Source organism: Notothenia rossii (assembly GCF_949606895.1).
Source record: "Notothenia rossii genome assembly, chromosome: 1".
Lineage (NCBI taxonomy): Eukaryota > Metazoa > Chordata > Actinopteri > Perciformes > Nototheniidae > Notothenia > Notothenia rossii.
In genome coordinates this window covers 82,916,253-82,938,713 of record NC_136912.1, presented here as the reverse complement: position 1 = coordinate 82,938,713, position 22,461 = coordinate 82,916,253, and the positions used below count along the sequence as shown (strand labels likewise).

Sequence of the window (22,461 nt, the reverse complement as noted above, 5' to 3'; positions counted from 1 at the left end):
GGCTCGGTCAACACTCACAGAGAAGTTTTTTTACTTGCACCATATAGCTTCCAGTTACAGTATATGAGTAATGATTGTTTTAATGAGGCACCATCTTGTGTTTGACAGTTAGCTATTATCTCTTAATATATCATCAGTGCTCATACAGTCAATGTATTCAGAGTCTTTATGGGCTTTATGTTGAGTAGCAGTGGTAAGGTAGGGGGTCCAGGCCACAAATCAGTATTTTTAGTTCAGTTAAAATGTAAATGTATTCACTCAGCCAAATCCTCTGTATTGTTGCCCATAATAGAGTGAGGAGGAGGGTGGCTGCAGCCAAACTGGACAGAGCTCAATGACAAAAGAATACTGTGACATCAAAAAGTGTTGGCAGGTCAAAAGAGGAACTCGTGAATTTGTTGAATCAACTTTTCTTTTGTTAGTTTTTTTTAGCATCAGGAAGGATCAGAGGGTTGAATAGTTTGAAGCCCCAGACGACTGAGAAGCCATTACTGTATGGCACAGTCCACTGCAGAAAAGCTCCCTCTGAGATTCAAATCGTGCAGATTAAAATAGTGTCTCATAAGCCTGTGTATATGTGTGTGTGAAACTGTGCATGCGTGTGTGTGTGTGTGTGTCAGGATTTGTTCTCAGTTGGTTGTGTTGAGATGCCTTTGTGGGTGGCTGCATGTGTTTTCAGCAGCCTAAATACCGAAGCTTTTAACATCAAAGCACCGTTAAGATTTAAGTGCAGAGAACTTTGCCAATTATGACTGTAAGTGATGTCCAGCAAAGACTGTTGATGAGCTGCACTCACTCAAAAAAGACAAAGCTTCCAAACCACCTTAACTGTATTCTAGTTCCAGACCAATGAATCACTGCCCACGTCTCTTTTTCTTTCACTCATTTAAAAAGGTCTGCTTTTTGTTCTTGTGAATAGCTGTTTGGGAAATGACTGAGCCAAACGAAGGATTTGTGGGCGGGACCAACTGTCTGCCAAGCTCCGTCAGGAAATATTATACATAGTTACAGTCGACAGCTTAATCTTTGCTTACGGTTTACTGTGAAATAATACAAATAATAATGCCCACGATGATATCACTGTTTCAAATGAAGGTTACGTTTATCATGCTCTGTTAGCAGACAGCTGAACGCAGCCCTTCATTACTGTCTAACAAATAAATCGGAAGTTTGGTAGTATGAGAACAAATTAACTCAGTGTGGAATAAAGACAGTGACGTTAGTTGATAAGTTTGCTAATTTAGCTATAGTTCACCAGGCATGTCACAATATTTCTGCTGAAAATGCAACCATTATTGCAATTATAATCTTTTTTATTATCTTTGTCATTACAGTATGACTTCTAGCTCCTGGTTTGACAAGGGAAAATCCAATCCTCCTCCCCTTTAGAGACTGTTAACATAATGGCAATGTCCAACTGAACCATAGAGACTGAGTATAAGGTACCTGGTATGATTTTACCAAAAGTGAGAGATTATTTAAACATGTTTGGTGTCCCCTTGCTGAAAACCAACAAAATAAATCCTATTTCAACCTTTACTCTCGAATGTAATATACAATATGTATAAATGATGTTGGTGAGCTAGAGGTTGCATTTTTTTTAAATGCTAATCTTGTTTTTTTCTTCCTTTTGTCTAGTTCCACCCAAGATATACGACATTTCCTCTGACATCACGGTAAACGAGGGCATCAATGTGTCGCTCATCTGCACAGCCAGTGGGAAACCTGAGCCAAGCATTTCCTGGAGACACATAACCCCATCAGGTGAGTTCACTTCACCTCTCACACACCTATGCTAATGAATGGGCAAGCGGATGAATGGATGGACAGACATATGGGAGGATGAATTGCTAGAGGAAATGAGAAGGCGTGGACAGGATCAATAGGTGATAGACAGAGGACGAGAGAGGACTGGTAGTTATGTTGCTGATGAAGGGGGGAAGGGATGAAGAAAGACATTGTTGTGGTTGATCCATGACAGAACAGGGGAGGTGGAATGGATAGATGTAATACATATTTAAATGTACATACAATATCAGTGAGACCTGACTATTGAGCTTCTTCAATGCCAATGCCATCTAGTGCAGTGTAACTAATGCTAGAGGCAAAAGTCAATTAGTGGTTTTCTGTAAATCAATTCAATCAAATGGTTCCTCCTACTGACTAACGTTTAAGAGATACAATGACTAGATAAGGGAATAACTTATTCAAATGTCTTAAAATGGCATGTATGCCCTCTCAACCTCAGCCTAACTTTGGGGATAGCTAGATACACTAACAAGGAGCGGACTCGGAGAGCATAAACCTAGGCCAATGGTGCATTCACATGCTTCTAGGATGCTCCCATTGCTTGAGTTGGGAAGTCGTTCTTCCATCCTCTGGGTTTTCAGGAGCTCTAAGTCATAATGTTGAAACAACATGGATTCCTCTAAGATGTGTTGTATTCGTTTTTAAGTTGTTGTTCAGACCTGAGGGGATTCTTTTTTCCAAATATTCTGAGTCAAGATGAATATATAAAGCACAAAAAGTGCCTGGCATAATAAAACATTTTCTTTTAGATGACCATATCAAATGAAAGTAGCCACTTCAGCAGCATATGTGCGGATTGATTTATCAAAATCATATTAACATATCCTTCAAGCTAGCTGATGACCTCTATATGGTTTTACTTTAAGTAATGCAATCAGTTGAAGAAATAGAATGAATCTATGCTGAATGTGTTCATATGCTGTAGAGCAGTTAGAGCATTAGCATTAATGTTCCTACTTTTAACTTCTATGTTCATTCCAATATGAAATGCCACTCTTTAAACCGCTAAGAAACAACAACAGATAAACCAAGCCATGAATTGTGTTGCTCATTTAAGCCAGTGTGTAACCATAGTACATCCTGCTCATGTGTATTAAGGATTTAAAGTATAAAAAACACAGCTCTCTTCACTGCAGGGGGACCAGTGATTTGCTTTGGCAATTTGTACACCATAATTTAAGGTGAATTAACAAAGATTTTTATTTTAATTATCATAATAATGTGTTTGGTTGGCTGCTAGTCAGAGCTCACATACACCATTAAGTGCTTTCCTGCCTTTGATAAACTCATTCCAAAGCGTTTAACTGTTGCTGCAAAGCCCCCACCCAGCCAATGCTCGTCCTCCTTCATTTTCATATTAATGGGTTAGAGCATGCTGTGCTTATCTGATAGCTGTGAGGATGAATGCATTTATCTTATGGCTGTCAAATCCTCCTCTCTGGTGTGCTTGCCCTGATTGCGTTAGGCTAGTTTTCAGAAGATGATCAAAAGAGCCATCCTTAGAGTCCGAGTGGCAGTCACTCATTCTACTTTGAAGTGTCCACACTTTGAAGTATGACGGGAAATAAATGATATGCTGGTCAAATAAAAGGGCCCGGGACTAAATGTAATCACAGACTGTCTCACTTCACATCAGAAAGGAAGCCATTCGCCATGGGATCTTTGAGTCGGGTTTTGTAGTGAGGGCCATTTGTCTAAAGGAGGTTGTACAAATGAAAGGTTGTAATAGGCTAATTACCTATCGATGGAAATCCATTCAATCTCTTACATATGAAGAACAGTCTGCTCCAGCCACTGCACAGGCAACCTGAATGTGCAGCCACATTTATAGACATATTTATCTTAGTTATGAATTACCCGTCAGAAAGCAGCAGATCTGCAGCCAAACTACTTGAATACTATTTATGTACACATACTTAAAAACAAAAATAAGTACCGGTAATTGTCCCCCATTACTGAAGTTATATAATCCAGCAATTTATTTTGGTTTTTAAATGGGACAACATTTCTTTATTACGATTTAACTCCTACAATGATATTTTAAAGATTAAATAGTATCGTCATTCACCAAATTAGAAATGTGGATGGTGTTTGTGACAAAAATAAAGCTTGGATACTGTTCCAATTATTATTTTTTATAAAATACAGGTTTACAAACTTAGTTTATTAACTCAAGATGTGCAAGTGTATTGGATTAAGTTAATCTATAGAAGCTAATTGTTAAAAAAAAAAATGGGTAGGAAGGGGATAACAACTTTCAACTTTTATACTTTTTTCCCTACAAAAATGTTATGTATTAATGTAACAAACCATGTTTTGAATCATGAATTACTTTAACATCTGATCATATTGTTACACCCCATCATAAAACCTGTGTTGTTCGTATCTGGTGGAAGAAATAGCTTTCAGTGACGTGAGGCCAAGCAGGTGAAATGGCTATAAAGTGACAAACGTGTCTACATGGCAGGTTTTATTTGTGGACCTTACTCTCTTCAACACTCAGCCATTTTGGGGTGAGGTTCGTGATTCTTTTTGCGCTGTGGATGGTTCTGCTGCAGCAAGTCAGTGAAGTTTGACAGGATGATAAATTGCCCTGACTGACTGTCAAGTTCCTATTCCCACTCCCACTGTTTTGTGTTTGCATTTTTCACTTCCTGCCAACCAGCAAACTGCCAGCTAATAATACACTTTCTGCATCCAGTGAAGTGTGGCCACAAACTGTTTATTGATACGATAATCTGGGTGTGCATATAAAGTCTTTCTTTATATTCTTTATTCAGAGAAAATCTAACTTTAGGAAGTAATTGTGACATACAGATCATCTTAGTTGACATGCTGCTGGGAGAAAAAAAACTGTGGCAGCATATGTGTGGAGCTTAATGTGCTTAAATCATCATTGGTGTTTTGTGTAACAGTTTAATTACCCGTGTCAAAAATGTACTCGGCAGTCAAGTCCTCGGGAGTTTGGGATGATTGCTACATGATAAGGGCGCTCATGACCCGAAAGCCCGCCCGAGTCCCTTTATCAGCTGGGGAAATCTGGATGTGCAAAGTGACAGTTTCATGCTCGCCCTAACCTTATTAACCGCTGTTGATGTGCCCTTGAGCAAGGATTGTACCCCCGACTGTTACAGTACTGCATTCAATCACCAGCTGAAAATAATGAATGGGAAGCTGCCAAGTTTATGAGTATCAATGAGCTAATTTTAGACCCTTCAGCTCCTCCTCTAGGATTCTGATCGTCTCCAACAACGTTTATGGTAAACTGAAAGCTTAATTTAAAGGAGAAATACTCTTAGTCATACAGTGGTAATACTGCTAGAAGCCACTCCGTCATTTTTTATTTAGCTCTCGACATCTCTACTTACATTACTCCTATAGCTCACAATATCTAGGTGACATGTCAGCCTTTCAGGGTATTGCTTACGCATGGACTCCTGTGCTGTGGTTCCTCGACACTCTTCCATAGGTCATAGGGAGGGGGGTGAAGTAGCCTTTAACAGAGTCTGTTTCTGTCCGGTTTGGTTGGGTGGATAACACAGCATGGCAAAATTGCTTTGATAAGCTCTTTCAATTGAGATTTGAATCCATGGGATAGAAGTGTGACCTTTGAAAAGGCTGACTAGAATACTAGAATACATATTTGATAGTTTCCTATGATAGGACTCAGCTGGGACACATTTTTCTCTTGTTTGTCTTTAAGTAGCTGCTGTAGTGTACATATATCAAATATACACCGTTTTTGTTTGCCTTTGCATTTTAGATTGAAAGGCACATCTTCCCCAAACTTCCCTCCAAGAAACAGACAGTATCATCCTTTACATCAGGGGTGTCCAAACTACGACCCGGGGTCCAAATGCCCATTTTGAAACGACCCTCAGCTAATTCAAATAGTATAATGAAATATGGCCCACAAATTAAACTTGTGCTTGTTAAATATAGTGTATATGTACAAATACATATCACAGTATTCATGTGTGCCCACTCTTCAAATAAATTCAATCAATTAAAGTTGGAAACATTTTCAATTTGATCTTAGTTGATATAAAAAACGCAATCACTTATTTGCATAACAAATCTTTTTATAAGCAATCTGAAGCTTCTGTTTTAAGGCATGAGCTGCAAACTAAATAACTGAAACCATATGGTGAGCTGTGACGTAGGCTGTTTGCATTTTCAAGAATCAAACTTAATTTACCTACATTTGATTGATTTTTCGAACTTATAACTTAGCATATGAGGCAATATACCTCACCTCTAGTGAGGGGCCCAGCCCTTCATATAATCTTCTGTATGTGGTCCTCTGAAAAAAAAGGTTTGGACACCCCTGCTCTACATTGAAGAGTCACTACAGTATGGCTGCTGCAGCTTACTCAAAGCTGGATCCGACAGAACTTGGTTGGTCCTGAACTTAGTAGCTTTCAATTTGAACGATGCAATGAATTATTCAAACTTGGCTTTATATCCCTGCTACATACTTTGAGTTGTGCCTGCCATGTCACATTGAAATTGGCAGCTCTTTAAGAGATGCTAAACAGGTTTCTGGCGGTCTGTTCCCCAGAGATCTCTCATTCAGCATTGTGTTCCTTTCCTCATAGTTTGCAATGAACTGATGCACAGTTCAATGGCTGACACTTGAGCACGCTTTAAACATGATGGGAGGTGAAAGATAAAGAGTTGGACGCTGCATTTTACATTTCCGATATCAACAGCGGGAGCCATGTCTAACACTTCCCCATTCAGCTGTTGAGCTAAGTATTGCAAACTAAAGAGGTGCTCAATGGGCACATGCTTTATTGAAGTGTTAGTGACATGATGAATAGTAGAGTAGACCCTTCTTTTAAAACTAAAATGTGATATGGAGTTACTGTCACTCTACACATATTTAATAGGTGCTGGCAGCCATAGTTGATTTCATGAGTACAGGCAGCAACCTTTTTTTTTTGTAACTCTTTAACATCCACCCCCAAAATCCTCTAAATTAGAGGGATTTAAGTGTTTTTGATGTAGAGACCCATCGAAAACAGAGGGCTTCAGAACTACGGCTGATTATTTACACGTGAAAATAATTAGTCTTGGTGGCTATGTCTAAAATAGTTCTCAAAACATTACAGTGTTCGGCTGCCAGAACCCTAGTTAGGGTTTTAGTTGTATTCTTTTTTCTCTGCATTGTTCCTGGAATATTTTATAAATGTAGGGACAAGATGAGAGACTTAGTACTAACAGTCAGACCTTGCAACAGACTGAAAGGTGTGTGGCACAAGGTTAGTGGTAGTGTTTGTTTTACAGTATGATTGATTTGACTCTTCTGAATGGTTCCTGTAGCACATACTAACCTACCTTGTAGATAAACAAACACTTTTTCAGGTGTTTTTGTTATATTCTTGTTAAAGCCACAAACTCTGAATACATACAAAGGGATATGGCTAAATATTGCACTGTGTTAAATATTCCATCGTTGGCTAATCTGGACAGATTGATTCAATTCCACACATTGTTGCAGTTACTTCAATGAAAATAAGCACAGTTGAGCTGGATGTGGAGTAACATTTCAGCTAATTTGTTACACACTACAGTATACCCCAAATAACAAGGTTTTACTTACTTTGAACTTAAGTCCTTTGCGATCCCACAGTCACATAGATCTTTCAAACCACCAAGTCCGGCGCCTAGAATTTTCTTTCCCTGCCTGCAGTTTATCTGGCTAAATATGTAAGCACAGAAAGTTAAGTGATGTCGTTGTGGTGGCAGCACATGCGATCAGACAAGACTTAAGACCCATTTTCACTCTGGATGTTTACCTCAGATTGACTTCCTGGGAGCAGTGTAGGGGTTATGTATCAAGGCAGACTAACAGCCTGTTTTTCAGGCAGGCCCCGCACATAGTGTGATTCTACCCCTACTTCTGGCCCACACCTTGAGTTAGGGCCAGAAGGCAGAAGCACACAATGTAGCAGTGTGGGTTGTTCGTTTTCAAGAGTTAAAAGGATAAATTGATGTAGAAAATGCTGCTCTATGCTATAATGGATTCTTCAGCAATGCCTGCCCTATCTGCGTATTGCAGCCCTGAAGGAAGTGTACTCAAAGCTTTCCTACACAATGTCGGAAATTGCTTACTGCAACAGGACTTACCAAGCATTGGCGCTGAATGTCAAATTAACCTCCCTGTGATTTCTTTAATTTGCTTGGAGTGACATGTCCCTCAGGTGAGAAGGGCCTCTGCAAGTCTCTCAAATATATCTCAGTAACCACTCACACAAAACTCCTGTTTGGACTCTTTGTGGTTTTGCATTACTTACATCAACAGCAGAGTTTTTTCCTTACATCTTTTATTTTTTCTATTTTTTCAGGATACATAATGATATGTCTGTTTTGGTTTCGTTATGTCTAGGTTGAGCATTCAACATACTGTTATGTTCTTCAAAGTATATATCAAGGAGGCCATTCTTGTTTAATGGCTTCTTTGACCTTTGCAAAGCTGGCTGCCTGCTATAATCAGTGGGAATACCATGTGCAGCCAGGGCAGGATGATGCATCTAAATATACTGGATTCCATTTATCAAGAGAGACTGTCCCCTAATTATTTTCAAATAGAATTGTGTCTATTTGATTCGGAACTATCTGTAGTTTAAACAGGAGACCAATGGCCATATATACTTAGGAAATAAGTCAATCATCAGATATGTTACAGTATAATAAACACAATTTGTTGTGCATTATATTTTAAACGTTGAACCTATTTATTACATTTTATTTTAAATACATGAATCCTTTCAAAAAACACATTTATTAAGCACCACATTGGTCAAAATATAAACTCACATTTAGTAAAAATCCCCCATCCCCCCTCTTGAGTTCCCCAAGCATGCAAACTGTTGTATGATTCATTGTTTTTTGTGGTTTTGTGAAAACTTAATTTTACCAATCACAAAATGCATTTGATCATAACTTTGTGCAATGGGACCATCTTTCTGACCTTTTTTATCAAGGCTTAGCAACAGAATTTGTCTGTGATGTGAAAATTAATTTGGCAGCAAAGACACAGAAACATGGAGTAAGCCTTCCGATCATATTCAAATGAGCTTAGTGGAAAGACTACTGATGGTAATCGTTAATCATTTACTTCTTCAACCTTACTGCACATGACTGTGACTGTACTGTAGGTTGGATAAACGTCATGAGTGTAGAAATAAGCAGCACCATTTCTGCTGTATGCAGTGGCGGCGCTAGGGGTTGGCTACTTGGGCTCAAGCCCCGGATGTTTTCTGAAAAGCCCCGGATGTTTTTGACAAAAAATAAAATAAAATAATTAAAACGTTTTTTTTGTTGAAAACGTCTCTGGAGTAATGTGCAGTACCGGAGTCCACCAGAGAGGCAGCCGCTTTGGGACATTAGCCTGCGTACTGCGTAGCCTTCCCTGCCCTGAAGAAGAAGGGATCCTTCCTAGTGCCTGACGAGTTTTAAGCTAATAGGCTATAAAGTTATGGATATTAGAAAGTAATTTTCATCGAAGCAGGCGCCAAAAGCTGCAGCAGCAGAAGCAGCAGCAGTATCAGAAGCTGACAACAATGATGTTTCAGGTTTGTGAATCTAATGGTGATATCTGCACTCTGGCTGACTGAGTAAGAAGTGAAAAAGAATGATGTAACGTTAATGTTATAGCTAGTAAACATGGAGTAACCACACTAAGTATACCCTTATATGTTAGTATGTATACAGAACATGACTCAAAATTATCCTAATGCTACGTTCACACCGGACGATGAAGCGGTGGACGCGGCGCGAATCACTCGATTGAGGCTATTGAAGGGGGCCGCGTCAAACGCGAGAGTTCAATTTTTTCATCTCGAGCGTCAAATTCACGTGACGCGTTCTCGCGGAAGCCAATCAGAGGTGAGGTTCTCAGCCTGCCGTCACTGAGGTTCAACCAGAAAACATCAGCCATTAGCTTTTTGCAGTTAGCACACAGAGAAACTGTACAGAAGTTAAACAATTACAAACCACAGACTGTCTGTGTCATGGCGAATACAGTCGCTGGTTTATTTATGTCTGTAGGCCGTTGTTATGAGTGTGGAGTGAGCATATACAACGTTAGCTTAGCCTGGTCAACCCAATCTCCATTTTCAGAAAACAAGCATTTAAAAAGGCTTTTTGCCTGCCGTCTTGTCTGCAGACTTGTCAAGCATTAATTCATGGTTTTTACTAACCGATATCAGTATGTTGTTACGTCGGCCTCATTTAGAAACGTGTATTACAATTTAATCACGGTAAAATATGTTCATTTTGTTGTAGTTGTAGCTCCCGAGCCAGCGCGTCTTGTTTGAATGATGCGAGTAAACACAGCTGGCAGCCACGGTGAAACTCGAGCGACTAGAGCGATGCGATAGGACCGTTTAGAGCGAAGCGAATATTCGCATCGCGTCCGGTGTGAACGTAGCATAAGATGTAACGTTAACCCTTCATACCTCAGTCTACTTTTAAGACACTAAAATAATATATTCCAATTTTTTATTTGTTTTCGCGCGTGGAATTATACCGGCTCTCGTTTCAGTTCACATAACTACGGAACTATAGCAACGGAACTGACAGGCAACGGAACTGACAGGCAACCCTCTGAATCAGACTCCGATTGGCTGTGACTGCATCCACTCAGTGTCCGATTCAGAAATGTGACTCTTACACTCTTTACGTCACAAACAAAGATGGTGAATGAGAATAGAACTATAAAACAATAAGCAATGCGACAGAATCAAGGTGAGACTATCCGCATCCTTTAAAACTCTAGGCACATTTGTTTCACCGAAATAAGTAAATGACTGTGTTTGAGTGAGTTAAGGCATTAGTTTGCTTCATTAAAGGATGTTAATGAATAAGTGTTCTCCAGTGCCTTTTGTCCGCTTTAAGGTATTATTAAGGTAGGGTTAATGTTGCTCTCAAAGTGCACCAGATTGATGCTTTTAACTTCAATATTTAAAAAAAAATCTTCCCTAGGCGACGACCCCCCTAAAGGATGTTCGGTCCCCCCCCCCCCAACAACTCCTGGGCTAAGCCCCGGATCTCCTACAGTACAATCCTAAATCCGCCACTGGCTCTATAGTTATTATTTTTTAGCTATATCAACCCTATTTTGCATGTTACAGGCCTTAATCTGTTTCTTAGAAAAAACTTCAGAACTTCAGTTACCAACAGACTTCTTAGATTTAATTAGGGCCCGAGCACGGAGCGCTAGGAACCAACGGCGTCCTAGCACGAAGTGCGAGGAACCTATTGTTATTTGTGGTATTATTCTTTTTCTTATTAGGGCCTGAGCACGAAGTGTGCGAAGACCTATTGTTATTCGCACGATTCTTATTATTATTCCTCTGCTGGTAAATCCTGAATTTGATGGCTTTACGACGCCATTCATGCAGCGAAATTTTGCACGGACGGCAGGACCGGTGATAAATTCGAAATGTTGGAGTTGATGGGTTAAAAAATTCCAACATGCTCGCTAGCGCCACCTATATGTAAAACATTTTTGAAGAATGTACATAGTCGCACCGTTAGTCGGATTGACCTGACATTTTGCACACTTATCCGGGTGGACCTGCTCTACATAAAGCCCTCTTGAACCCCTAAGCTCCGCCTACTTTGATTTTGTTTTAATTAGCATAATGTTAAAAACAGTGAAATATTATCCTAAATTTCAATTTCGGTTTTATCAACACCAATCTTAGTATACAGCATCGGTGGAGGGTCACACACATTAACATATGAAATGAGCATGTTCAGGTAATAAATATGGCCGCCATTAATCAAAACGTATTAGCAAAAAGGTGTGACTTAGAAATAAATGCTCATAACTCATCAACAATGTATCCATTCACCACAGATTTTGGTGGATACTTTAAATTTGTGTTGGGGAATAGGCACACCAAAGCATTTCCATTTTGGACTATAGGGGGCACCAAAAACACCACCAATTTATAAATCAAGAACGGATGGCCGAAAATAAAACAAACTTTTTTTTAGACATACTCTGGGGGTGACTAGTATGAACTGAGATTTAAAGTGTCGAAACAAAAATACAGAATGTGGGCGTGGCCTATACTTTTTTTTTACATTGCGATAGCATAAAATGAGCTTCGGACGCAAAACTTGGGACACACGTCAAAGCCCACAATCTTTTCACGAATGTAAAAGAAAAACGTAATTTTAAAAAAAAACTGCTCACTAGCGCCCTAGTCACATATAGTTTCTCAGATCTTTGCAAATTTTGGCACAGACAATCGTCATGGAATAGCGGACATATTTTGAATTTGCTTCCATTAGCCCCGCCCCCGACAAAGTCGGCCATTTTGAAAAATGTGCGTTTTTCATGCATTTTAAGGACATATTTCCGTACTCCTCCTAGGGGAATGATCGGAAAAATTCCAATCCAGGACAAGTTCAGCCCCTATCCAATATGATGCTTAATTGAGAAGCACATTTTTGATAGCTCAATTGTGGCGCTCGTAAGCTTACAGCGAATACCCAGTTTTTGACGATTTACATGTCACAAATCAATCCCAACTACTCGCATACAGTTTTTCCGATATTCACGAAACGCTGTATATGCATTGCTCTTATGAATCTGGAAATATTTCAAATTGCCTTTCATTAGCCCGGCCCCCCCGAAAGTCGGCCATTTTGAGAAATGTGCGTTTTTCATGCATTTTAAGGACATTTTTGCGTACTCCTCCTTGGGGAATGATCGGAAAAATTCCAATCCAGGACAAGTTCAGTCCCTATCCAGTATGATGCTTAATTGAGAAGCCAATTTTTGATAGCTCAATCGTGGAGGTCGTAAGCTAACACCGAATACACCATTTTTGACTATTTACATGTCACAAATTAATCCAAACTACTTCATTTCCATTTTTGAAAACATTTACAAAGTCGCACCGTAACTCTGAATGACCTGACATTTTGCACACTTACTCGGGTGGACCGACTCTACATATTATGTCCTTGAACCCAGAGGCGTCGCCTACCTGATTTATTTTAAATTAGCATAATGTTAAAAACCGTGAAATATTAACTTAAATTTAAAATAGTTGTGTTTCAACTCCAAACTTAGTATACAGCATCAGTGGAGTGTCAAACACATTACCGAAGGAAATGGCCATGTTCAATTGATAAATATGGCCGTCATTATTCTAAACGTGTTTGCAAAAAGGCAGGGCTTAGAAAGAAATGCTCATAACTCATCAACAATATATCCAAATAACACACATTCTGGTGGATAGATTCAATCTGTATTGGGGAATACACAAAGGTATTTTCCTTTTGGACTATAGGGGGCGCCAAAAACACGACAAATGTATAACTCAAGAAAGGATGGACGAAATTAATTTTATTTTTTTAGACATACTCTGGGGTTGAGTATGAACTTATAGGTAAATTGTCGCAACAAATGACGAATGTGGCCATGGCCTACTTTTTTTCATGCATATTAAGCACATTTTTGCTATTTCCTCAAAGGAAAATGAAAAAAAATTCCAATCCAGGACAACTTCAGCGCATATCCAATGTGATGCTACTTTGCAAAGGAATAGTCGCTCGAACGGGGAGTTCGTAGGCTAAAAAGTTAAAATGTTGACCATTTATATGTCAGATAAGCTACTGATACCTGCCTGTCTGCCTGGCACATCAACTCTCTCGCACACACACACACGCACACACCGCCTCTGCTGGCGGCAAATTCAATTATAACATACACATATACACTCCACAACACACACCTGCTCACTGTACAACACACACATACAGCTCCTAAAGCATATAATAAATACACAGCCCTTGTATATTTTATTATGTGAAACATTATATGGTTTCATGAAAAATCTCTACTGTTTACTTGTATATATCTACTAAAGCATACAAATAAAGTGTGTAATGTAGGCCTGTTACATACATTATATTATTGCTGTTGTCACTGTAAACATTGCATCTGAATGAAAGCAGTTGTATTTAAAAAAAAGTAGCCTAACTTCCAGGGGAGATGTGATTAGTGAGTAAACAAACAGTAAAGGGCAGAAAGTCTGATGCACATTTGATCATCTTAAATAACTTATCACAACGGGAACAGTTTGCAGAGCTGTGCTTCGTTGTCATAAGTCCAGCCATGCGTCACGCCTCTTTTAAACATCACTGTTGCCTGAAATCGACTCCGGAGGATACATCCCTCGGTTATAGCTCCTCCAGAGAGACTCCTCTCTCCTCCCTCCTCTACATCAGTGTACCGTCGGTTATAGCTCCTCCAGAGAGACTCCTCTCTCCTCTAAATCAGTGTATCCTCGGTGACGGCTCCTCCAGACAGCCTCCTCGATAATCGATCCTTGACGAGCCTTTAGAGAAATTTGTTCTCATTCATAACACTCCGTTCGATGTCTCACGATGGGATGCGCCTCAACGCGTATGCAAACAGAAGCATCAATCTCATTACGCCAATCCTGATTGCCTGGTGATCTTGACGTCTACGTCAGGGAATCCACCCACCCTATAAGTAGCTTGCGCTACGACGCAGCGTCATTCAAACACCTCTTCTCACTTCAGAGCACATCTCGAATTATCAGTAGTCGGGCTAGCTTAACGGTCCACAGACTGAACCCAAAGCTTGCTAACACACCAGTTAATATTGTAATCTGCCTCGCTGTTTCTTCCTTTCGAAATTAAGGTAAGGTTTGATTTTTTTCTTCAAGCTAGTAAAATACCTGTTGCTAGCTTTTCTTCCCTCCACGGTAGCGAGGACGTTCTCTTTTCTCTCTCACACCAGAGGAGACGGAGATAAAAACAAAAGGTATTAACACACCAATTAATATTCTTTAAAGAATAAAATCTACGCCGTCGCTTTTTCCTTTCGGATTAACGACAAGGGTGGATTTTTTTCTCGGTAAAGTAGCTGTTACTAACGTGTCCACTCCACGCTGACACCCCGGCGAACAAAGATGGACCCTTCTCTCCCTCACACCAGAGGAGTCAGGGACCTCGGAGGCTCTGCTATGCGGCTGCGGGTTTAAGATCTCAGGCACAGACTCACACCAGGTCTGCTCGTCCTGCCTCGGGCTGGAACACGCCCAGGAGGCTATCAATAACCCTGGCTCGTGCGGGCATTGTGCCTGCTTCACCATCAAGAGCCTCCGCCGACGGCTAGCACGCCAAGCTAGCTTGTCGGGACAGGACCCCCTCATGTCCGCTGATTCGCCGGCCAGCAATCAAGACATGGTTGCGTCCGCCGCAGAGATTGAGCCCCGCGCTGTGTCAGGCTGGGGCTCAATAACAGCGGCAGCCGCTGAACCGGAGCCCCGCGCCGTGTCAGGCTGGGGTCCGGTGGCGGCAAGACCCGCGAGAGCGGAGCCCCGCGCTGTGTCAAGCTGGGGCTCCCAACTGGACCTCACCATGGTTCCACCCGCGGAGGATGTCCTGGAGTTGGACTATATGGAGGAAGAAGAGGATGCCTCTGAGTTCCTCCTGTCCGACTCGGATGAGCACGAGGATGTCATCTTCGTTTCATCGGCTCAGGCTGCAAAGCCGGGAGCGATGTCCGCTCTTCCGGGCGAAAGCACACCAGCTTCGCCCTGCGTAAGTATGGACTTGCAGGCCGTGTGTCAACGTGCTGCGTCTAGGCTGAACATCCCATGGCCTGAAGTGGCCAAGGAGACCTCCAGATCTCGCTACGAGGGGAAGCAATTGCCCCAAGCAGCGAGGACGAACAGGCAGCTCCTTCCAGTCTTTCCGGAGATGCTGGACGAGGTGTCGGTCTCGTGGAGAGACCGCCCTTTCAGCAACAAGGCCCCAATCCAGGGTGCCTCCTCCCTGGACTGTGACAGTATGGAGAGGCTCGGCCTGCCCATGGAACCGCTGGTGGCAGCCCACCTCCAACCGAGGCTGGCTTCGACACCGAGCAGGAACCCCACGCTACTGGCAAAGGCAGACCGTTTTCAGTCAGCGATGACCGAACGGGCCTAGACATTTGTGCAGCAGCAAGCTGGTCCTCACCGCTCACTTTCGTCCGCTTTTACAGGCTAGATGTCTCTGCTCCAAGTGTGGCCCGCGCAGTGCTGGGCCCCGTGTTGAGACAGGGTTCTACCTGTTAAAGAGCCTGTGACACGATTTTCCCCCATCATCCAAACCCATCAATTTGAGTAAATATTGTCCCCTTGAAAACCGTTACTGAACTGATTTTGGATATTTGTACTTTGATAACCATTAATCTGCCCTTCAATGTTGACCATTTCCTGGATCTTCTCGGGGATTCTTCAAGTCCCGCCAAATTATGGGTGACGTCAATGCGAGCACAGCGCTCCAGCTGCACCGTTCAGGATCCCAGCATCTGCATGTAAACGCACGATGGCGCACACAGCAGCAAGCTCAGACAGCGATGACAGTTTAATTTTGAACGTGTCTGAGAGCTCATATGAGGCTGAAGGATCGGTTTATTTTGTATCTGTTAGAAGTTTAGGAATTAGGTGTGTCAATATGGGCGATCATACGGTCATGTAGCCAGTGGTGGACTGGGAATAAAAATCAGCCCGGGACTCTCGACCGGCCCACTTCGGTACCACTAGTAAATTGTCAACGGGGGGAGTGGGGGATGTGCTAGTGACTTATCCGACCGGCCCACCTCGGTACCGGCCCATCGGGATTCGTCCCGATGGCCAGTCCGCCACTGCACCCAGCCCAGCCCACGTAAACTGTCAACGGGGGGAGCCTCGCTGCGGGGAAACGGTGGACCTAGTGTCCCGATCGGAGTGGGAATAATAATAATAATAATAATAATAATCCGTGCATTTTATCCATTAATTTCCCCAACATTGTTGTAAAAAAAAACACACGTTTAATCCATGTTGGTGTACTACTACAACCAGTGGTGTAGTGGGGATGTTTTTACTGGGTGGACGGGAGACACTATGGACGCGCTCGTGAACTGTCAACGGGGGGGGGGGCTTGGGGACCTCTGTGTCGCCTGTCAGCGCAACTTACATGATGCCGTTTAGACAATATAATAATAAAGGGCGGTGCCGGCTGTCAGCGAACCGATCTGGCCTTTCTGCGCGACTATCACTCAAATGCTGGACATAGTCTCAATGTGTGGGACGCGGGACAAATAATAAAAATGCTGTGTGTGCAGTCCCGCACAGTGCGGGACACCTGGTCACCCTACACACACAGTTCTGCCCCTCACACACACACGCTTCAAATCAAGTTGCATAAATGCTTGAGCTAGGTTTTTATTATAATTACTGTGAAATCTGCCTATTATGTTTTCGTCATTATTACAACAAACACACACTTGCAACTGATAACACTGGCAATGATTTTAGATGTATTAGACTATTAAAAAAAGAAATCATGCTTCAAATAAGTGGGGGTACGGCGTACCCCCGCGTCCAACGCCCACTACACCACTGACTGCAACTACAAAAAGCTAAGGTTTGTTTTCTCATCAGGAAATGCAGACCGGCTCAAACAAAAGATTTTTAAATCATCATCCTCACGATCATTTAATGTATCATATGTTCGCCGAATTGACATGAAAGCACTAATAAATGTAGTTTCATCCACTTGAGTTTACAAAAATAATCGATTTGTTTTTATATCACATCCGACGGGAGGAAATTCAGCAGCTCTCACTACTGATTTTTAATCCTAATTTAATCATCATCTTCACCACGATCATTTATGTTTATGTTTGCCGAATTGACATGAAAGCACTGACAAATATGAATATACTGTAGTCAACTTCATTAAAACGTTATTAACGTGCCTAAACTCAGTAATTCACAATTTCTACGCAAGACAACACACTTTGTCCGTGTTTGGCTCTCTCGCCGCACAGTGAAGCGTTCCCGCATTGACGTCACTTCCGGCTTCCCCCAAAACCTCAAAATGAGTCGAAGGAATTTTCCCGCGATGTTCGAAATTATTGATATTTATCGGAACGGTATCGCTTTTTCTTTTTTAAACTGACGGTTCGAGATTACTAGTAGCCCACTATTTCATTGCACAACAGTTGTTGGGTTCGTGTCACAGGCTCTTTAAGTTCTGGTTGTTTTGGTGATTTACATGTCGCAGATTACTCCAAACTACTCGGATATATTTATTCCGATATTCACGAAACGCTGTATACATATTGCTATTATGATTGCACACATATTTCAAATTGTCTTCGATTAGCCCCGCCCCCCAGGAAGTCGGCCATTTTGAAAAATTCGTGTTTTTCATGCATTTTCAGCACATTCTTGCGAACTCCTCCTAGGGAAATGATCGGAAAAATTCCAATGCAGGACAAGTTCAGCCCCTATCCAATATGATACTTAATTGCGGAGCACATTTTTGAAAAATCACTCGTGAAGGTTGTAAGCTAACAGCGAATACACCATTTTTGACGATTTACATGGCGCAAATTGCTCCAAACTGCTCACATATAGTTTTTCCGATATTCACGAAACACTGTATACATATTGCTATTATGATTGCACACATATTTCAAATTGTCTTCCATTAGCCCCGCCCCCCAGAAAGTCGGCCATTTTGAAGAATGTGTGTTTTTCAGCCATTTTAAGCACATTCTTGCGAACTCCTCCTATGGGAATGATCGGAAAGATTCCAATGCAGGACAGGTTCAGCCCCTGGCCAATTTCATGAAGAATTGCGGATTACATTTTTGATAAATCAATCGTGGAGGTCGTAAGCTAACACATTGCTATTATGATTGCACACATATTTCTAATTGCTAAATTGTGAAGAAAATAGTTGCTAGCTGAAACGAGGAGCTCGTAAGCTAACGGAGAATATACCTGTTTGGACCATTTATATATGGGATAACCTACTGAGTCCTGCCTGTCTGCCTGGCACATCAATGCTCTCACACACACACACACACACACACACACACACACACACACACACACACACACACACACACACACACACACACACACACACACACACACAGACACACAGACACACACAGACACACACACACGTTGTACAACAAACACAAACAGCTCCTAAAGCATATAATAAATATTACGCTACAGCCCTTGTATTTATTATGTGAAGCAATATATGGTTTCATGACAAATATCTACTGTTTATTTGTAGATATCTCCTAAAGCTTACAAATAAAGTTTGAAATGTAGGCCTGTTACATATATTAGTGAGCGATATATATTATACACACTGTTCTGCTTTCTGCACTGACCTCAGCAGCTGTTCTCACTGTAAACATCGCGTCACAATGAAAGCAGTTGTATTAAAACAATTAAATAGCCTAACATCCAGGGGAGATGTGATTAGTGAGTAAACAAACGTTAAAGGGCAGAAAGTCTTGATGCACATTTGATCATCTTGAATAACTTATAATCACAACGGGAATAAGTCCAGCCATGCGTCACGCCTCTTTTAAACATCACTGTTGGCTGAAATCGACTCCGGAGAATACTTCATTGTACCCTCGGTTATAGCTCATCCAGAGAGTCTCCTCTATTTCAGTGTACCCTCGGTTATAGCTCCTCCAGAGAGATTCCTCTCTCCTCTACTTCAGTGTACCCTCGGTTATAGCTCCTCCAAAGAGACTCCTCTCTCCTCTAAATCAGTGTACCCTCGGTTACGGCTCCTCCAGACAGCCTCCTCGATGATCGATCCTCGACGACCATGTAGAGAAGTTTGTTTTCCTTCGAGACGGCGCGCTGACATCCGTTTCCGGGTCGCTGCCTGAGGACCTGGGACGAGAAAATTAGAGAAATGACAAACGGCTCATTTTCGAGGACTCGCGCACGTCTGCTTGACGCCGGGACGACAAGCTGCCCTCCCCGACAGGCGCACGGACGCGAGGGCCCGCTCATCACTGCGTGCTCAAGTGCGACCGCAGTTTTAATTAAAGTTGTTTTTTCGAGCAGCCAGAAACATTTGAAAAGACAAACATACTTCTGCACAGCATAGGCAAAGGGAGTGCATCAAGAACAATTATAAAGAAACAGTTATAACAGGGATGTGGGATTCAAGAGCACAATAAAAAATGCTGTCATTTGCGATTGTGGTATTTTGTGGGCTTTGCAAAATTGATACAATCATGGTAATGATGTTATATCCTCCACCATACTTCATTCGTTTTAACTCATCTTGGAAGCTTGACAAATCTTTTATAACATCAAAGATAAGAAGGTATTTTAATGCTGAATCATTAGTGCTCCACAATTCTCTTCACGTTTGCAAGCACTCGCAAGATACTGTAGCTCCATCAGTTTAATTGGAAGCCTACATACCACCTGTTGATATGACTAAAGGGTGCTGTTGAATGTGGGAGTCATTATTACTCACACCTGCTCCTTACGTTGTGCCAATTACATTGAGATTTACATTTATATGTATTCCTAGGAGAACCACAGGAAAGACCTTTAATATTAAAATGACTGCAATTTGTTGATTAATGCAAATTCTATAGCACTTAGATTACTGGCATGGCTTATTTTGACGCCTCAAAAGAATGGAGCCATCAATGATTTCATTAATAACACCTGAGCTTGACCTACTGTGTTAGGTGACCTGTATTTTCCGTATTTAAAAAAAAGTTTATCTTAATATTTATAGGGTTTGACTCCTTGTTTTAAATTACCATAATTAAGGCACAGATGGCAATACTGTCCCGCTGATTCAGCTGGATGTAGAGTGACATTAAGCATCATTCCTGCTGTGAATGATCTCATTCATTTTCATCGCCCTACTCTATATTTGACCTGTTCTGCATCCTCAATCTTAAGTGATACAGAACGGACTTTGCAAATTGTATTTGTATTGAATCAAAGTATAGGCTCTGATTTTCGAAGCACTTAGCTGGAGGCCTCAAAGAGTCAACGAGAGATGCTGTTTTGTATCATAATGTATGCTCCACCAAGCATAGGCAGCCCATTTCTTACCCACTCTCTTATCATGAAATCTACACTTGTAAGTGGCATCTGAGGACTTACTATAATTTTCTTCTATTGATCTTTCTTGAGCCTTTTTTTGGCAGGTGTTGTTACTTTGCAAAATCATTAGAATACATATTTCTTGTAATAAATAATAATTTAGGTCGTAGACTTCTAAGAGATTTCATTTAGCATGATTCCTTGGACTAAAAGTCTTAAAGCTACAGGAAAAATATATCGTCTGGTGGGTCGGCATCAGAGTCATTGCCTTGAAGAAAAACACACAAATGTAATCAGGCAGTATGAGATGAAACTGATATATCCAGTAGAGTGAAGTTCTATTCTGCTGAGTAGAACAACATTGACAGTTTGGGTTTTTTCAACAAAAAAGAAAACATCAGGAGCTTTGTCAGGAGATTCTACTTAAAAGGAAATAACTTGCAAAACATTTATATCTGCTGTAATCCAGAAAATGCACTACAGTATACAAATCCTTCAAACTGGAGTGGTTTTTAACACAGTGCATTCAAAATGTTAGTCTGTTCATTTAGATGTGTACTTTATAAAACATTTACGTCAAATGTAAGTGCTCAAAATCAGATAAACCACTCTCAACATGAGAGGAGTTTGTGATTTTGCACAGGTTTGTTCTTCTGTAAACTAAAGCCAAGAAAATCGCATTTAGATTTCTCCTGAGCAAGTGCAACCCTCTCCCTGATTTTGGATCAACTGAGTACAAAAATAGAGGCTTAGAAATAATATTGATGTTTCTCAGAATGGTTTGTCAATGGCATCCAAGTTCCTGTTGCATAATTATACAAACATTTATAGCTGGAGGGGCTGTAATCCCTGTTGGACAGAATTGAAAAAGTCTGCCCCTATTCACATCCTGCTGGTAATGACTTGGCTCAATACCATTTCATACATGACTCATATATTTCATACATGAGTATTGTTTCTATAAACGTTCATTCTTTTCGGACATTGATTGCTCTTACTTGCCCTATGCATCAACCAATCGAATGCATCACCCAGTGGCAAATAAGTCATTCATTGTGTTTCCCAGGATGAGTCAAAAAGTCTGCTTCCTGTGGAACCATAGATTTGATTCAGCCATTTGGTAAATTGCATTGGAAGCATCAGGCATACTTTCCCTCATGGGTCACTGTTTCTAATTTCATTGCCCTAGTAAAAGACCCAAGTGCACACAGTGGATTTCCACATCCTGCGTATCATAATTCCCCATTACAGTGGAATACACTGGTACTGTGCATTAAGGGCAGTGTATAGGTCAACCATGGTATCTACTTGGTGTAAGAGAGGGAGGGGGGCTGTGGGGCTAGTATAGGGCACTGAGACACAAGCCTGTTAAAGTATGTATTTATTTTTATAATCCATAATAAAGTGCATTTATATAGCAGCTGTCTAAGCAGAAGTCACAAAGTGCTTCACAATACTACACAAAAGCAGCAACGGTTGGGAGGCTTCTGTGATTTAGATAAAACATTTGGTTATTTATCACAGTAAAGAAGCTTGACACAGTGGAACCAATAATGTTTCACAAAAATGCATAAAAGGCTGTATTTGCAATGTGGAGACTATGACAATGTAATTTGTGTTTTTATGTTTTACCCTTTGACACACATACCATTGACGAATATACACGTCCTGACCCCTTTTTATGAATCAGTGGTGAATAATGAAACGAACGATATGTGTC

The 22,461-nt window shown here is 41.1% G+C and overlaps 1 protein-coding gene across 2 annotated transcripts in view; it reads left to right on the top strand.

Annotated features, from left to right (window-relative positions):
• The window catches only part of negr1 (neuronal growth regulator 1), a 152,498-nt gene that overhangs the window by 69,814 nt on the left and 60,223 nt on the right, over positions 1 to 22,461 (top strand). For both annotated transcript variants that reach the window (XM_079642169.1, XM_079642170.1), the window contains exon 3: positions 1,639 to 1,764. In XM_079642169.1, coding sequence (XP_079498295.1) covers positions 1,639 to 1,764 — 126 coding nt within the window. The remainder of the gene's footprint in view (positions 1 to 1,638; positions 1,765 to 22,461) is intronic.